A 19,270-nucleotide genomic window follows, 5' to 3' on the forward strand; every position below is an offset into this window, starting at 1 on the left:
AGCAGCTTCCCCAGTGGCTCAGTGATAAAGAATCTGCCTGTCATTCAGAAGACGTGGAGATGTGGGTTTAATACCTGGGTTGGGAAGATCCCCTGGTGGAGGAAATGGTGACCCATTCCAGCATTCTTGCTTGGAAAGTTCCATGGACAGGAGTCTGGTGGCCTATAGTCCATGGGATCACAAAGAGACCAACTGAGCAACTAAACAACAATGAAATGGCCTACTGCAGTATACAACAATATGGATTTTCTCTTATAGATAAAGTTTAGAATGTATTGGAGCCATCAGAAGGGCAACCTAATATACCCTGGACTTGAAAGAGATTTCTTGAGTTTCCTGAATTGAATGAGACTTAAAGGGTGAATAGGGGTTTAACATCCCTGACTTATTTGAGCCAGACAAGACCTAGAGTGAAAAAGCATATGTTGTGTTTGGGGAAATGTTCATACTTTTGTTGCTAAAATATAAAACCTGAGGCAGATGGTGATGAAAAATAAAGCTGGAGAGGTAGGTAGGGACCACATCCCAGGGATCTTGTATGACGTGTTCAAGCAGTTGGGATCGGTTCTGCTAAGGCATCATCGAAGAGCTGTGTTTTTTTGTTTATGTTTTTATGTTTGAGGTACAAAACACACCCACTAAAGGGCAAAAACCACAGGTGTACATCTTGATGACCTTTTACGTATATGCACTTGTGTGACCACCATCCAGATCAAGATGTTCAGTGTTTCTGGCACCCAAGAATTCTTTCTACTCTTTCCCCTCCCCAGTGTTTCCCAGCTTTCCCAAGAGTAAATTCTCACTTCTAGCACCATAGTCTGTTTTGCTTCAAAGTCGTACATCATATATTCTTTTTGCTCCTTCTATAAACTGAATCCTGCAGAAGGTGCTATTTTGTATCTGGCTTTGTTGATTATAGTATCTCTGAAAATTGGCCATGTTAAATATAACAGTAGATCAGTTCTATTTTTATTTTTGCTGTATAGTATTCCATTGTATGAAATTGTCACAGTTTATCCACTCTACTGTTTATGAACATTTGGATTGTTTACAGTCTGTTTTTGGCATTTTTTGAGTAAAGCTGTTATGAACATTATTGCATATGTTTTTTGGTAGCCATATGTAGTCATTCCTCTGGCAGTGAAATTTGGGAGTCATTAGTAGGCTTTTGTTTAGTCTAAGAGGATACTGCCAGTTTTCCAAATGTACCAGTTCACACTGCTGGCAGCATTGTATGAGAATTTTGCATGCTCATATAGTCTGTAATACGTGGTATTGTCAGATTTTTTTTTTTTTTTTTAGCCATTCTGCTAGGTATAGTTTCTCATTGCCACTTTACTTTAAACTCCCCTCGTGATGACTCTTTAATAAGCATCTTAAAAAAAAAAAAAAATAAGCATCTTATACACTTATTGGCCATTTTGATATCCTCTTGTGAAAGAGGATCTTTCAAGTTATGTCCTTTTTTTTATTGCTTTCTTTTTTGGTCATAGAAGAAAACCATAAGTGAATGACCAGCTGCTGTGAGGAGGGTGAAGGAAGACAAAGCTGGAGACAGATCATTTAGAAGGTTACTGTGTGGTCCAGGTGAGAGAGACTATATATATCCTGTATGAGAGCAGGGACTTTGTTTCACTCAGGAACTACATATTCAGATCCTAAGACACTGTGTGGCACATGGTCAGTGCTCAATAAATAATTTTTGAATGAATGAATGAATACAGCCTTCAATCATGGAAGGAGAGATAGAAAGGAAGATACAGATGTGGGCAATAATATAAAATTTTTAATGAAGGTAGAAGTGGATGGAATCTAGGATGCTTACCAGATTACTAGGTGCGTACATTGAGTGTCAAGTTGTGTAGTGAGGTAACTAAAGAAACAAAGGCTACAGAAGGAATTACCAGTTTAAAAAAATAGGGACAAGTTAATTACCATGTGACCTTGTGCATATTACCTAACATTTGTGCTCAGTTTCTTCAACTGTAATAAGATATAATGATATCTCATATCTAATAGGGTCATTGTGAGGACTAAGTGAGATAATGCATGTAAAATTTAGAATAGTGCCTGGCACATAAAATATACTCAAAAACGATGAGAGATAGAAACGAACAGAAATCCCAGTCTTCATGGAACTTAAATTTTACTAGTGACAGTTCCACACTGTAGCAAAATAAGAGAAACAGCATATTGAATGGTGAGAAGTATTCTGGAGAAAAATTAATCAGGAATGAGATGGGAAGCATCTATCGTTGTGGTTGTAGTATGATTAGGGTTGAGGGGTCCATTGTAAATAAGGTAATCAACTACGGCCCTCCCTAAGGGAATTCACATAGTAATATGTGTAGGGAAATAGGGAGAAAGTTCAGGATTGGGAGAGGAACAAATTGTTCGCAATTTAAGATAAGAAAGGAGGCCCCTATTTTATGAAAGAATAGAGTATAAAATTAGATTTGTTTATTGTATAACCCACAGTGGTATGGCGTATCCCATCCTTTTATCCTCTGTTGTCTGTTGCACACACTGCACAGACCTAAGCCTGTATTTATTCCCTCGGAGATCATTGTTACCTATTTTGGAGGAAATGTTTTGTGTTTAATTCTGATACAGTAGTAACAAATCAGTAGGTTCTCTAACAGTAGCTACTACTTGGGAACAGCAAAATATCTTTTTACAATTTATATGCCTTTTTCAAACCACTTGATATATGTAAATAAGATACATTGTAGCTATAGGCTTCTGGGTTTGGACTCCATGTAGCAATTGGTTCATTCTTTTAAACTCTTCAAAATAAAATTCGCCTCAGATTAACAGTCTAGAAATAGTTCTAAAGTGGAAAATGAATCTATACTTTTTTTTTTTTTAAACATTCTTTTTCAAATATGTGCAGTTGAATATCCTTGTGACTTTGTGTTCTGGAAATAGTATGAATTCTTTCAGGCATATTTCGCTAAAATAAACAGTGATAAAAATGTCCTTAGCCCTTGGCCAGTAGATTATGGGGACATTTTAATAATACTAATGTTATTTGTTATTTTGCTGTTATTAAATAGGTTATATCTTTAACACAAAGATTCCCTAGGTCAGAGTGTACACTAAGTATCACCCACCCATTGCAAAGAAGCACGTTGCATTTGAAGCTTACCTATTCTGAATACATCTGCTTGTTTTTTCTTTGCTGCCCAGTTCTAGACTCAGTCAGAGCCCTATGGTAGCTATGAAGTTCCACAGGAAGTCTAGGACACAAGCTCCCTCAGGAAAAAAAATGAAGAAATAATAATATAAAAAAAATAAATAAAATAAATAAAAAATGAAGAAATAAGTAAAAGTAAAGGCCTAGGGCTACTAGTCTGACACATGTGCTGCTTTGTTTTCTTGAGTAAAGAGGGAATTCTTTGTTCTCCAGTTTTGTTGTTTGATACCTGGTATTTTCCGTCTAGTTCAGCACCAGAAGTTTGCTTCATTCAAAATCCAAATATCATCAGTACTCCAAAAATGAGTTCGTGAAGGTTTGCTTTCTAATTGTAGTTTAACTGGAATGTTTTGTAATAGTTTAATAATGTAAATGTAGGAAGAACAATCTTAACAAATATGTTGAATGAAAGAAGCCAAAATAGAAAACACATGCTGATGACTTCATTACATAGAATTTTAAAATAGTTAAAATTAATGTACAGTATTAGAAGTTAGGATAGCAGTGGCCTCTGACAAGAATAAAGAGATAATGATTGAGAAGGATAGTGAGGGGGCTTTCTGGGAAGGGCGGGATATACAGGTACGCTCACTTTGATAATTCACTGAGCTGAACACTCTGTCTGTATACCTTTTATGTATATATATTTCAATATATTAATTATCTTAAAATATTTATAAAATTAAAATTCACTTTGTGTTTTAGTCCCCTTATTATTTCTCAGTGAAATATTCTAATAAAATATGCTTTGTGGTTCTCTTCCAAAGAAATAATAGAAGTTGCTATAACCTGATCAGAAGGTTGTTGGAGGATTAAATGAGATGGTTTGTAAGTGCTTAGCACCCAGATCCCACCCCTGCCACACACAGTTTTGGGATAGAGGGGGGAAAGATTGAGGGAGTACGTGAAGGTAGTTATAGGTGGGTGAAGGCAAGTATAACTTGCTGAAGATGACCAAGGTGATGCTGGTAAGGAAGGTTAGGCCTTTAGATTGTACCAGTGAAGACTAATAACACCTAACTTGGGAGTATTTGAATCACTTTCAATAAGAGTTGATAATGCTGCTCTGGCACATCAACATGGAGGACTGTTACATAGATGACAATTTAAATATATTAGGTTGGAATAGAACACAAAGGTTCAGATAGATTTAAATTAAGCCTAAGTAGTACATATTGTTAAGTCTAAGGGTTTGTTGTTCATGCTGTGCTTTGAAAATATCACCATTTTGGTACACTTGGGTGCTCTTCCCCTCAGTTACTGATAATTTATGCTGCAAGAATAAGAAGCTAAATTTAGGCATGTGGTGTTTGTGAAGGTACTTAAATATATTGGTAATTGTTAGGCCTTATAAAAAGAAGAGATTCACTTTATTAAAAGTTTGTAATTCAGCTGAGGGAAACTTTTAGATTCTAGTATGAATATTATATTCAGTATTACTCTTTTCTCAAAAGGCTGTAGTGAAATTTATAAATGTAAAATTGTATCTTGACTGTATAAACAATCAGATAATCTATTGCTGAGTAACAAACCACTCCAAAATTTAGAGTGGCTTAAAACAGCAACTATTTGCTTATAATTGTGAGTTAGTGCTTGGAGCTAGTTAGCTGCAGGTGGTTCTGCTGTTGGTCTCTGAGGTTAGGTATGCAGCTTCAGTCATCTGGCAGCTAAAACCGGGGCTGATTGTTCTAGGGGTCTGAGCTGGGACAATTTTTCTCTGTTCTGTTGGTCTCATCTCAGGTCTAGCTCAAGTCCCCTCACATAGTGGCACCATGTTCCAAGACAGCAAGAGTGGAAAGTTGCAAGGTTTCTTGAGGCTTATGTTCTGTCTGGAGCTCTACAAACATCACTAATGCTATATTCAACTACAGTTTTCAAAGTAAGCCAAGGTCACCCAGATTCAAAGTGGGGGGAAAGATTCTCTTTCTTGATAGAAAGAACAGCAAAGTCAAATTACAAAGGGGTATAGCTAAAGGGATGGGAGGAACTGTGGCCATCTTTGCAGACTGTCACAGTAAATGATTAAAAAACCTAAGGGAAAAGTTTTTTAAGAGTAAAGTTAAATAAACCAGGTTGGAATCTCAACCCTTGGCGGCTGTGAGATGTAAAGAACATTGCTTAATCTGAGCCCTGATTTTCTCAAAGTTGTAATAATATTTTGCAAGGTTATTAATGAGGATTAAAAAATAAGGCACTTTAAGTTTTTAGAATATTTTGACCCATCATAAATTCTATTATCATTTTATAACTTGTCATTCCTTTAAATTTCCATTTGCTTATGTTGTTGTTCAGTTGCTAAATCATGTCCAACTCTTTGCAGCCCCATGGACTGCATCATGCCAGATTTCCCCATCCTTCACTATCTCCTGAAATTTGCTCTAATTCATGTCCATTGAGTTGATGATGCTATCTTATCCTCCGCCGCCCTCTTCTTTTGCCCCCATTCTTTCCCAGTATCAGAGTGAATCAGCTCACATGGCCAAAGTATTGGAGCATCAGCTTCAGCATCAGTCCTTCCAATGACTATTCAAGGTTGATTTTCTTTAGGATTGACTGGTTTGATCTCCAGTCCATGAGACTCTTAAGAGACTAGCACCATAGTTCAAAAGCATCACTTCTTCGGCTATCAGTCTTCTTTAGGGTCCAACTCTCACATCTATACATGACTACTGGAAAAGCTGTAACTTTGAGTTTATAGATCTTGTCGGCAAAGAGCTGTCTTTGCTTTTTAGTATGCTGTCTGGGTTTGTCATATTGCTCACTTATTACCTGAACCTGTGATAATCTCCTTCAAAGATAGGAATGCCAGCATAACTTGCTACTAATAAGTGGTGTCCCAGAGGCCCTCTGAAAGATACAGTTGAGAATTTTTTCCTCTATTATTTGCTAGCTTTGATGTTAAGACTCGATTGCTTATAAGTTGTCTTCTTAAAATAATCAAACAAAAACCTAGATTTTATATTTGGGTACATCAGCCTTGAAGTATCTCTCTACCTCCCTCTTCCAAGTTGAAATGTGTGTACTCTTCCAAGTTGAAATGTGTATATTCATTGTAAAAAGGAACTGTCAAGATTTTTTAAAATTGCATTTACACCTCATAAACTAACTAATATTAAACTGTTTGGGATATTAGAATACTTGGGTTTTTACGTTTTTAATGTCTTTTGTTTATAAGTTTCTCTTTTGTAGTATTTAGGGAAGAAATCATCTAAAATTGGCATTACTTGACAGTATTAAATTCAAAACTTGTATTTTGGCCACAGAGAATTTGTCATCATGTTACTGGTGTTAGATATCTTTTTTCCCCAATGTCTTAAGGTGGGAAAGTAAGATTATTGATTTGAGACTTTCTTCCTTTTTAATATGGACACTTAAAGCTGTTAATATCCATCTAAGCCTTGCTTTGGATGAAGCCCATGAATTTTGATATGGTGCGTCTTCATTTTCATTCATTGCAAAATATTTTCTAATTTCCCTTTTGATTTCTTCTTTGACTTATTGGTTATTTAGCAGTATGTTGTTTAATTATCCTATATTTGTGAGTTTAAGTTTTTTTCTGTCGGTAATTTCATTCCATTATATGCAGAGACTATAATGTTTATGATTTCAATCCTTTTAAGCTTACTGAGACTTGTTTTATCATCTAGCTTATGGTCTATCTTGGAGAATGTCTCGTAAGCATAAACACTTAAAGAGTTCTGTTGTGTTGAGCATTCTATGGATGTCTTTTAAGTCTAGTTGATTTATAGTGTTATTCAAGTCTTATCTATCCTTGTTTATCTGTACATGATACTTTGGATAGTAAAGCCCTAGGTTTCTTCTCTAGCAGCTTTCTATTAATTCAGTTGACTTTCTGTTGGTGAAAGCATAAATATTCCAGCTTTATATGTTTGCTACTGTATATTAGCTGGCTTCTTCTGTATTAAAACTATAGAGAAGATAGCAAGAAAGGGGACGAGGGGAAGCCCAAGACATTCTCTGATTTTAAAGAACCTGCTCTGTTGAGGATACTTTTAACATGGACCTAAGAAATTGTCACAGCAATCCCGGTAAGAGATATTGGCAGCCTAAAGTAAGGATTTAAGAATGGATGGAAAATTTTCAAAAAACACTGAGGAAATAAAATGAATGGAACATGATGCTTGTTAGTTGAGGGGAGAGCAGGTTTGAGGAAAAGTGAGTAGTGAAGGGTGATTTCTCATGCTTCTCTCAACAGGTATGTCACTTTGTCATTAACATAGGGAACAAAAGATTTGGTATGGTTGAGATTGTTTGAGACCCCAGTTGGACATGGATGACTAGTAGTCAACTGGTTATATGATGCTGGCACTCAGGACAGTGGCCTGAAATTTTGGAAGTCATAAGCATCCAGTTGGTAGTCAAAACCTGAAAGCAGATGAAATCACTTGGGGAAATTTTGTAGAGAGGAAAACTAAGGAAGGAATTCTGAAGAACCGAATATATTCCAAGGATGGGCAGAGAAGGAGAAGCCCTCAAAAGGGACATGTAAGGAGTGGCCTGCTAATCAGTGGAATACCTAGAAAGTATGCCATTATAGAAGCCCAAATTGGTTAACATTACTAAACACTGTATAGAAAGAAAGAAGATAAGGATTGAGATGTGACTGTTGAATTTCATAAGAAGATTGTTGATACACTAATAGTGGTTGGGATAAAGTGATAGTTTGAAAACTCAAAGGTGAGGGAGAAGAGAACAGAGACCAGAAGACAGGCACAGGGATTGAGTTACTTTTTTTTTTTTTTACTTATAACACTGTGGAGATAGAAGTAAATTTGTTTTGTTTTGTTTTGTTTTTTAGTGTTTTTCACAAAGATTTAAGCTTAAATGCTTCCATATAAGCAAGGAAAGAACTAATAAATTAGGATACATTGAAGAAACAGTGTTATGCCTTAAAATGTCTCAATTTACTGAATTCCTCAGGAGTTTTATAAATTAATATTTAACAATCTGGAATATAAATTTATTAGACACAAGTTAATTTTTTTTTATAGTGAACATTTTCCCTTACATTCAAGATTATTGAGGACTTGCCAATCAGATTTGTCATTGTGTCTCAAAATAACTTCTGGGGACAGCAGGAGTAAACTTCCTTTATAAAAAGGAGCCATTATTTTAGCAGGAGGACAGATTTCAAAAGATAAGTGAGTTATCTTTATGGCATAAAAAGAGTCTTAATTAAGGAGACTTCAGGTTTTTTTCTTTCTTTAAGCTTATTTTCCTTTTTTTAAAGGATATTTAATTTTTCAAGTATAATGAATTAACATACAGAAAGGGCTCAAAACAGTTTCTGTGCATTGTTCTTGGTGTTGGTTTTGTTACTGTTTTTTAGGAAGTGTTATTATTAAGAAGACATCAATTTTCACAAAGAAAACAAGTTTCAGACATCTACAATTAATTTGAAAGCAGTTAACAAGGTAACAGATCAACCAAAATGCATTGACATATTCCAAAATATATCTGACTTTGGTTATTCTCATTATTCTTTGATGTTTGGGCCACCATTAAATGGTGAGGACGTATGTAATCTTCAGCAGAATATTAATGCAAACTAAAAAAAATAACTCTTTGATATTTTGCTATGACAGATAAGTTTCCCTGCCTACTACTTCACAGCTCTCTTTTAAGATGATGCTTTTGACTTTGGCCTTTTTATTTCACCACCTCTGTAATAACTCTAATGACCTCTTGTGGAGCACATTTTACACTCAGTGTAGAACTTTGCTGTATAGAATAGAAACCTGAAGCTTCAAAGTATATACCCAAAGTTAGTAGCTGTCCTTCACTTGTAGTGTTTCAGCTTGATCAGGCAACTTCTCTGTGAATGGCTTTACCCTTCCTTACTATTTCTTCATCTAAATTTGGCTTTACATTGGAAGTAGAAGTGTTTGTTTTTGTCCCTCTGAACACTGGGAAAATAAGCCACCTAAATTAGCCCTTTGCAGCTTTCTCAACCCTTTTTATCAAGTTCTATTTTCCAGGCCTGTTCGTCCTCTTAAGTCAGAAGACCTTCTCTTTATACCGTTCCTAAGAATTTGTCTATATTTGCACTAACATTAGCATATTAAGTTATTTATATCTAGGATGTTGTGTACAATATAAAGTTACAATTCAGTTTGTTTATTTTGGGAAGACGTATTTTTACAGTCAAAATTGGGTCTTCACAGGTTGTTACTGCTGGAGAAACCTTAAGCCTTCAGAAATCTCACACTGTTTTATATGTGAATTAATTAATATTCTGCTGAGAATTATAACACTCAGTGGTATTATACTAAACCTTCATTTATTTTTCTTCTTTTTGTTTTTATTTTCTGCTCTTAGCATCACTTTTCAAGATAGTTAAAAATTTTCTCTTCTCTGATGTTGCCCTGTTTATTGGTTGCTATGGAAATGTCCCAGGCAAATGGCAAATTAAGGCCAAAAATAATAATTAAACTCATTTCATAGGGTAGGGCGGAGTGGAAGGAGATCCAGGATTTTCTTCTTACAGACAATAAGGTTTTGTTTGTTTGATGTAATATCTTGCTCTAGGTAACTTACACTGTGAATTCACATAAGAACTGCGTTAGTCTCAGCTCAACAATTTATTAGCTTTGGGCAAGTTACTTAATGCTGCTGAAGATTAAGAGTTACCTATAAAATGGGTATTATAATGCTTCTGAAGAGTGACCAGGCTAGAATAGATACTTGAGGAATTTTAATTTTCTTATTTCTCTCTCTAACTCAGACACACATAAAATGAACCTTAATAGAAGAGATGGTAATAACTTTAAAAAAAATTTTTAAATGTCAGTTTGTAATATATTTAATGAAATCTTCAAAGCAGTATAATTTAGCTATTTCTTTAAGTTAGCTATTTCCTTGTAGCTCAGTCAGTAAAGAATCTGCCTGCAATGCAGGAGACCTGGGTTCAGTTCCCAGGTCAGGAAGATCCCCTGGAGAAGGAAATGGCAACCCACTCCAGTATTCTTGCCTGGAAAATCCCATGGACAGAGGAACCTGGCAGGCTACAGTCCATGGCATCACAAGAGTCGGACATGACTTAGTGACTAAAATATTAACTACTAGTATTATTGCTGTGCTTATAGAACAGTCTGAAAGGTATCTTTATATTTTTTAATTACTACATTAAAATTTAAAACTATGACTTTATAAAAAGCCTTTAATGGCTATTTAAACAGCTTTATTGAAGTATAATTTACATGCTGTAAAATTTACTTAAGTGTACAATTCAACAATTTTTAGTAAATTTGTAGAATTGTGTAACCATCAGCACAATAATTTTAGAACGTTTCCATCATCCCTAAAAGCTCCCTTGCCATAATGACTTAATTGCACCTGTTAAGTGGCAGAAATTAGAGAATTTTAAAGTACCAGCTTATGGGTTAAGCTGGCCTGAGTTTGAATCATAGTCCAGCCACTTACTAGTATTTTGGTTTCTTTATCTTTAAAATGGAAATAACTATATCACAGTGTTGCTGTGAACATTTAATTAATTAGATACAGTATATAGAGCACTGAAAGTATTGGCACCTAGTTGTTGCTTAAGAAATGCTGGTTACTGGTGGTGGTTTATATTGTGGTTTAGATTTGTGGTAGACATTTAAATGAGAGATGCACCTGAAAACACCTGGCATAAGACACGACACATGGTTTACTTTTTGAAAGCCAAGGTCTGTTACACATCATGTTATCATAATTTTGTCTGTATTAGCTCCTTGAGAATTGCTTTAATCATCTTTAAACCATAAAGGCTCACAACATGTAGTTGTTTGTTGTCTTGCAGAGGCATGGATTCAAAATGAGTTACTACAAGGCATTTACATGACTTGGAGTTTGACGTCTGCAAATTAGTCACTTAGCTGGTGGAATGAGTCAGTGGTTTTATTGTTTACTATTCACTGAAATAATTTTCTTACTCTGATAAGATTTTATTTATTTTTAAAAGAAAAAAACTCTGGGAAAAGTATAATGATAATATTGAAGATTAATTTTATTAACATAGAAGGATAGGGATGAGATGGTTAGATAGCATCATGCCCTCAATGGACATGAATCTGAGCAAATTCCGGGAGATAGTGAAGGACAGGCGAGCATAAGTTTGGGCTTTTTTCAAGGTCAGACTGAGTGCTGTTTAATTTGTATTCTAAATTACCTATTATCAGTTATCAACAGTAAGATCACCAATTGTTGCCATCTACAGAGGAGAGTAGGTCTTATTTAAACTCATGGGAAAGTTAACCATTGCTCTCATCATTGAGCAGCACAGTGACTCTTGTATTTTTTTTTAGAAATAAGAGGATTCATCATTTATGCTGTTTCTGATTAGGAAGGTTCCAGTAGAATTGCTCCTATCGAGCTGGAGTTAGTCTGAACCCTAACACGTAATGATTTTACCTGCAGGCTTTGAGCACATGTGCATTAATTAATAGATTTTTTTTTTTTTCTGACACAGCCTTGCTCTGAGGAAATTTAAAGAATCTAGATGTTGGTATTTAGTAATTTTATCTTATGTTTACTCTTTTTAATTTATTTATTTTTTAATTGAAGGATAATTGCTGTACAGAATTTCGTTATTTTCTGTCAGATCTCAACATAAATCAGCCATAGATAGGTATACATATATCCTCTCCCTTTTGAACCTCCCTTCCATCTCCTTCCCAATCCTACCCCTCTAGGTTGACACAGAGCCCCTGTTTCAGTTTCCTGAGACATACAGCAAATTCCCATTGGCTATCTGTTTTACATATGGTAATGTAAGTTTCCATGTTACTCTCTCCATACGTGTCACCCTCTCCTCATGTCCATAAATCTATTCTTTGTGTCTGTTTTTGCATTGCTGCCCTGCAAATAAATTCTTCAGAATCATTTTTCTAGATTCCGTATATATACATTAGTATAAGACATTTATCTTTCTCTTTCTGACTTACTTCACTCTGTATAATAGGCTCTAGGTTCATCCACCTCATTAGAACTGACTCAAATGTGTTCCTTTTTATGGCTGAGTAATATTCCACTGTGTATATGTACCACAACTTCCTTATCCATTCATCTGTCTGTGGACATCTAGGCTGCTTCCATGCTCTAGCTGTTGTAAATAGTGCTGCAATGAACAATGGGAAATGTGTCTTTTTCAATTTGGTTTCCTCAGGGTTTATGCCTAGGAGTGGGATTGCTGGATCATATGGTGGTTTTATTCCTAGTTTTTTAAGGAATCTCAATACCATCTTCCATAGTGGCTGTATCAATTTACATTCCCACCTACAGTGCAAGAGTGTTCCCATTTCTCCACACCCTCTCCAGCATTTATTGTTGTACACTTTTTGAAATGATGGCCATTCTGACCGGTGTGAAGTGCTATCTCATTGTAGTTTTGATCTGCATTTCTCTAATAATGAGCGATGTTGAACATCTTTTCATGTGTTTGTTAACCATCTGTCTGTCTTCTTTGAAGAAATTTCTGTTTAGGTCTCTTTCCCACTTTTGATTGAGTTGCTTGCTTTTCTGGCACTGAATTGTATGAGCTGCTTGTATATTTTGTAAATTAATCCTTTGTCAGTTGTTTCATTTGCTATTGTTTTCTCCCATTCTGAGGGTTGTCTTTTCACCTTGCTTATAGTTTCCTTTGCTGTGCAAAAGCTTTTGAGTTTAATCAGGTCCCGCTTGTTTACTTTTGTTTTTATTTCCATCACTCTAGGAGGTGGGTCATAGAGGATCTTGCTTTGATTTATGTCATTGAGTGTTCTGCCTGTGTTTTCCTCTAAAAGTTTTATAGTTTCTGGTCTTACATTTAGGTCTTTAATTATTTTGAGTTTATCTTTGTGTGTGGTGTTAGGAAGTGGTCTAATTTCATTCTTTTATGTGTAGCTATCCAGTTTTACCAGCACCATTTATTGAAGAGGCTGTCTTTGCTCCATTATATATTCTTGCCTCCTTTGTCAAAAATAAGATACCTATAGGTGTGTGGGTTTATTTCTGGGCTTTCTATCTTGTTCCATTGGTCTATATTTCTGTTTTTGTGCCAGTACCATACTGCCTTGATGACTGTAGTTTTGTAGTATAATCTGAAGTCAGGAAGGTTGATTCCTTCAGCTCCATTGTTTTTTCTCAAGACTGCTTTGGCTAATCAAAGTCTTTTGTGTTTCCATATGAATTGTGAAATTTTTTCTTCTAGTTCTGTGAAAACTGCCATTGGTAATTTGATAGGGATCACATTGAAACTGTAGATTGCATTTGGTAGTATAGTCATTTTCACAATATTGATTCTTCCTACCCAGGAACATGGAATATCTCTCCATCTGTTTATATCATCTTTGATTTCTTTCATCAGTGTCTTATAATTTTCTGTGTACAGTTCTTTTGTCTCCTTAGGTAAGTTTATTCTTAGAGATATTTTATCTTTTGTTGCAATGGTGAATGGGATTGATTTCTTAATTTCTCTTTCTGATTTTTCATTGTTAGTGTATAGAAATGCAAGTGATTCCTGTGTATTGATTTTGTATCCTGCAACTTTGCTAAATTCACTGATTAGCTCTAGTAATTTTCTGATACTATCTTTAGGGTTTTCTATAGTGCTTCCCTGGTAGCTCACACGGTAAAGAGTCTGCCTACAATGCGGGAGACCTGGGTTTGATCCCTGGGTCGGGAAGATCCCCTGGAGAAGGAAATGGCAACCCACTCCAGTATTCTTGCCTGGAAAATCCCATGGACTGAGAATCCTGGTAGGCTACAGTCCATGGGGTCGCAAAGAGTGGGACACAGCTGAGCGACTTCACTTCACTTCATGTACAGTATCATGTCACCTGCAAACAATGAGAGCTTTACTTCTTTTCTGACCTGAATTCCTTTTATTTCTTTTTCTTCTCTGCTGTAGCTAGGACTTCCAGAACTATGTTGAATAATAGTGACAAAAGTAGACACCCTTGTCTTATTCCTGATCTTAGGGGGAATGCTTTCAGTTTTTCACCATTGAGAATAATGTTTGCTGTAGGCTTATCATATATGGCCTTTACTATGTTAAAGTAGGTTTCTTCTAGGCCCATTTTTTGAAGAGTTTTGATCATAAATGGCTTCTGAATTTTGTCAAAGGCTTTTTCTGCATCTATTCAGATTATCATATGGTTTTTATCTTTCAATTTGTTAATATGATGTATCACATTGATTGATTTGTGTATGTTGAAGAATCCTTGCATCCCTGGAATAACCCAACTTGATCATGGTGTATGAGGTTTTTGATGTGTTGTTGAATTCTGTTTGCTAAAATTTTATTGAGGATTTTTGCATCTATATTCATCAGTGATAATTGGCCTGTAGTTTTCTTTTTGCGTGCTGTCTTTGTCTAGTTTCGGTATCAGGGTGATGGTGACCTTGTAGAATGAGTTTGGAAGTGTTCCTCCCTCTGCAATTTTTTGAAAGAGTTTTAGAAGGATAGGCGTTAGCTCTTCTCTAAATGTTTGATAGAGTTCTCCTGTGAAGCCATCTGGTCCTGGGCTTTTGTTTTTTGGGAGATTTTTGATCACAGCTTCAGTTTCAGTGCTTGTAATTGGGTTGTTCATAATTTCTGCCTCTTCCTGGTTCATTCTTGGAAGATTAAAGTTTTCTAAGAATCTGTCCATTTCTTCCAGGTTATCCATTTTATTGCCATATAGTTATTCATAATGGTCTCTTATAATCCTTTGTATTTCTGCATTGTTTGTTGTAACCTCTCTTTTTTCTTTTCTAATTTTGTTGATTTGATTCTTCTGTCTTTCTTGATGAGTCTGGCTAAAGGGCTGTCAATTTTGTTTATCTTCTCAAAGAACCAGCTTTTAGTTTTATTAATCTTTACTATTGTTTCTTTCATTTCTTTTTAATTTATTTCTGCTCTGATCTTTATGATTTATTTCCTTCTGCTAATTTTGTTTTTTTGTTGTTGTTCTTCTTTTCCAGTTGCTTTAGGTGTAAAGTTAGTCTATTTGATGTTTTTCTTGTTTCTTGAGGCAGGATTGTATTGCTGTAAACTTCCCTCTTAGAACTGCTTTTGCTGCATCCCATAGGTTTTGAGTTGTCGTGATTTCACTGTCATTTGTTTCTAGAAATTTTTTGATCTCCCTTTTGATTTCTTCAGTAACCTGTTGGTTATTTAGAAATGTATTGTTTAATCTCAGTGTGTTTGTGTTTTTTACAGGTTTTTTTTTCTTGTAATTGATAGCTAGTCTCATAGTGTTGTGTCAGAAAAGATGATTGATAATTATTTCAATTTTCTAATAAATTGACTGTTCCATGTGCACTTGAGAAGAAGGTGTATTCTTCTGTATTTGGATGGAATGTCCTGAAGACATCAATGAGATCCATCTCATCTAATGTATCATTTAATACTTGGGTTTTCCTTACAAGGAATACTTGTGGTTTCCTTTGTGGGAGTTCTCACTATTTGATACTCCCTAGGGTGGATTCTCTGATAGTCTAGGATCTTGGAGTCAGTGCTCCCACTCCAAAAGCTCAGGGCTTGATCTTGGTGATGTTGAGAAGAGCCATTTATTTCACTGGAGTGGTGAGACCAAAACACCGGCGCAGTCACTGTAGGTGGGGTGTGGCACTGTCTTCCTGTTACTTTTTTTTTTTTTTTTTCATTTTTATTCCAGGTGCTCACCTGTTGCAGTAATCTCTTTGGACACATCTAGAATTCCAACAAAGTCACCTAATTCCTGTTTCTTTGTCCAGTTACAGCTCCTTTGTCTTCTCAGCCTCCTCTTGCTTGTTATGATTAAAGTGTCTCATGTTTACTCTTGATTGAGAGAATGTTTATTATATTCACAAAGTCATATGTCCTTTGTGGTTTAGATGTGTTTTGTAGTTGAAGATGGTGTAAATAACTGTCTTTTGAGAAGCTTGAACAGTGTTTTAAAAGATGACTTTGGAGAAAGATGTTTAAAGAATGAGGAAGTGGAAATTCTTCTTGTATCTACTACAACTTAATGCCAGTTTGAGTCTTTAAAAAAGCTTTGGTTTATGATTTTACTGATTGAAATAGAATCGTCAAAGATTGACTTACTATTCTTATTCATTAAATTTTCTATCCAAAGTCAAACTTTTAAAATACTGTTTTCTCCTTGTCTCTCAAACCCATCTTTTTGGTCAAAAGAATACTTTTATTTTTTGTGAAGAGCTGGGTGCTGATTCTGAATGATAATTCTGTCAACTTTGTTATGCTGTAAGAGCTACTTAACTGGAATGTGTGAGGGGTTAGCAATTAATATACTTCATTTTACTAGGTTAATACAGATGGAAATGATACATTTTATTATAAAAGTAATAAATTATACTGGTTCTTTGAAGCATAAATTCTAGAGAAGTTCTTAAAGGAGTTTTTAATGAATTTTATAAAGAACTAATAAGTAATTTTGATGATTTGACTATCCAAATATGTGTAGTAAATGAAGATCAATTTATTAAAGAAAATGTTTTTAATAGTTTTATAATAATTATTTGTGTTCTAAATGTGGTGTCTCTTGTTTTCATTCTTTCAGTTTTTTTGTACTTATATAAGTAAATTGTGATTGTATACATTTTGTAAGTTGCCCAACTATGTAGCTGCTATTAAGTTTGTTAGATATTTTCTGTATCTTTTTCTTCTATCCATTTATATTCATTGATACCAAGACTGTAGGGTTTTTTCCCCCAACATAAATGACATCATATGTATTGGTCTGAAAGTTTTGCTTTAACTTAACATTTCTACATGCTTAATTCTCTTTTTAATTATTCTGCATGTTTTGATAATGTAGGCATACCTTGTTTTAAAAAACAATGAAGTGGATCATTTCCTGCCTCTTCAGTGCCTTAACATTATGATTAGATACCACTGTTGTTTAGTCGTAAAGTCATGTTTGACTCTTGTGACTCCATGGACTATAGCCTGCCAAGGCACCTCTGTACATGGGATTTCCTAGGCAAGAATACTGGAGTGGGTTCCCATTTCTTTCTCTAGGGGATTTTCCTGGCCCGGGAAAATCTCTTGCTTTTTAGGTGGATTCTTTACCATGAACTACTGGTTATGAGTTAAAAGATCCTATAGTTTTTGGTTCCTTTTAATTCTTTAGTCTAACCTCATATCGTTTTGTCTTGCTCTCTGTTTTATTTTTTGTTTTGTTTCTGGCTTTCCTGTAGCTTTGATTTGTTTTTTTAAGCTCCCCAATTGTACTATATTGAATTTAGTCTCAGAATATGTGATTATGGTTTTCCTTTTTCTGTTATGAAATCTATATATGATGCATATTGGGCTTTCCTGGTGGCTCAGACAGAGAGAATCTGCCTGCAGTGCAGGAGACCTGGCTTCGATCCCTGGGTTGGGAAGATCCCCTGGAGAAGGGAATAGCAACGCACTCCAGTATTCTTGCCTGGGGAATCCCATGGACAGAAGAGTCTGGAGGGCTACTATCCATGGGGTTGCAAAAGAGCAGGACACGACTTAACAACTAAACAATAACATCTGGGTTATTATTGCAGCTCTTTTTGTTTTTAGCTTATTCAGCCTCACTAAACCTCCATTTCTCATGGAGTTGACAGTTGAACTCCATTGACCCTCCAATCAGTTGAAAATCTATGTTTAATTTATAGTTAGCTCTCCATATGTATGGTTCCTCCTTATCTGTGGTTCTGCAGGATTCGGCCAATTGCAGGTTGTTGTGCTGTGCTGTGCTTAGTCACTCAGTTGTGTCCAATTCTTTGCGACCCCATGGACAGTAGCCCACCAGAATCCTCTGTCCATGGGATTCTCCAGGCAAGAATACTGGAGTGGGTTGCCATGCCTTCCTCCAGGGGATTTTCCCAACTCAGGGATTGAACCCAGGTCTCCCACATTGCAGGCAGATTGTTTACCATCTGGGCCACCAGGGAAGCAGGTCGTTGTAATACTGCAGTATTTACTATTGAAAAAAAAAATTCCACATACAAGTGGACCCTTGGTATTCAAACCTATGTTGTTTAAGGGTCAACTGTATCTGTAAAATGGGATAACAGTAGTTACCTACTTTTATCATTTTGTTCTATGTAAAGCATTTAGTACACTTACAGTATGTGGCACATAACGTATAAATAGTAAAAATTATAGTGATTGTGCAATAAAGCATTTATGTTTTGTTCTCTTTTGGGTTTCTATAGTTTTATAGTGTTAAGGGGATAAAGTGCCATGTTTTAACTTTGTTTTATGATTAATTAACAAATGTTAAGTTCTCTACACAGCCATACTGGTAAAAAGGAAGGAACCATTTACTCTGTGAAGGTTTAAGTTAAGATCAGATTCTTTTTAGGCATTAATTTAAGCTGCATGCTAATTTATAGAAAAGATTGGATGATACTTAATCAACTTCAGCAAACATTTCTGACTAATAACCAGTTCTCATTCTAAATATTATGTCTTTTAAGCACTTTTCTCCTTTATTTTGGAGCATTCTACAACGCCATGCAAATTGTAGCATTTGACTCTACAATTGAGTAATTAGAAATTTCATTTTCTTTTTTAGCACTTCAGATGATGGTCTCTTTTTATTAAGTAATAAAAGATTTAATGTAAATATGCCTGTAGCTACTCATTCTATTTGCAGGTACATTTTATTTAAAATGTTTATAATTAATTATAGAAATAAAAATGTGGGCATTTTCTTTACTAACTCTGTCCTGTTTTTGCACGGGCCATTTGAACATATACACAAATAACTTTAATTTTAGATCTACATATGAAATTAACTTGTTAACTGTCTAGGTTCTTACATTTTTTTCCCCATTATCCATTTATTTGATAGCACAAAAATCCAGACAAAGCTCAGGTTACTCACAAGGCAGATACTACAGAGATTCATTGTTTCCCTAAAAATTCAGAGTCTGGCACACAGTACTAGTAGTGCTTAGTAAAATATTTGTTGAATGACTGGATAAAATTTTTTAGCATACTAATGGAAATTGTTCTCTCCATAATGGGCTTGATTTAAGGTCGAATTACTTAAGTAAAACCTGAATTAAATGTAATGCTTGGAAAATAAAATGTGTAGATAATTTACCTTTCTAATTAATTACAGC

The 19,270-nt window shown here is 35.2% G+C and overlaps 2 protein-coding genes across 4 annotated transcripts in view; both read left to right on the forward strand.

Annotated features, from left to right (window-relative positions):
• The window catches only part of LOC122451704 (translation initiation factor IF-2-like), a 116,743-nt gene extending 111,161 nt beyond the window's left edge, over positions 1–5,582 (forward strand). The window contains exon 3 of the mRNA XM_043484622.1: positions 1,494–5,582. Within this exon, the coding sequence (XP_043340557.1) occupies positions 1,494–1,514 (21 nt within the window). The 3' untranslated portion in view covers positions 1,515–5,582. The remainder of the gene's footprint in view (positions 1–1,493) is intronic.
• RC3H1 (ring finger and CCCH-type domains 1) overlaps positions 1–19,270 on the forward strand; it is a 74,308-nt gene that overhangs the window by 10,940 nt on the left and 44,098 nt on the right. Inside the window, exon 1 of one of the 3 annotated variants that reach the window (XM_043484868.1) lies at positions 18,735–18,798. The exons of 1 other annotated variant lie outside the window; for it this stretch is intronic. The gene's annotated coding sequence lies outside the window, so the exon portion shown is untranslated. Of the gene's footprint in view, positions 1–18,734; positions 18,799–19,270 lie in introns of those variants that run through there. One more of the 3 variants, XM_043484866.1, reaches the window with a different exon arrangement.

The sequence above is a fragment of the Cervus canadensis genome, chromosome 13 (assembly GCF_019320065.1).
Source record: "Cervus canadensis isolate Bull #8, Minnesota chromosome 13, ASM1932006v1, whole genome shotgun sequence".
NCBI lineage: Eukaryota > Metazoa > Chordata > Mammalia > Artiodactyla > Cervidae > Cervus > Cervus canadensis.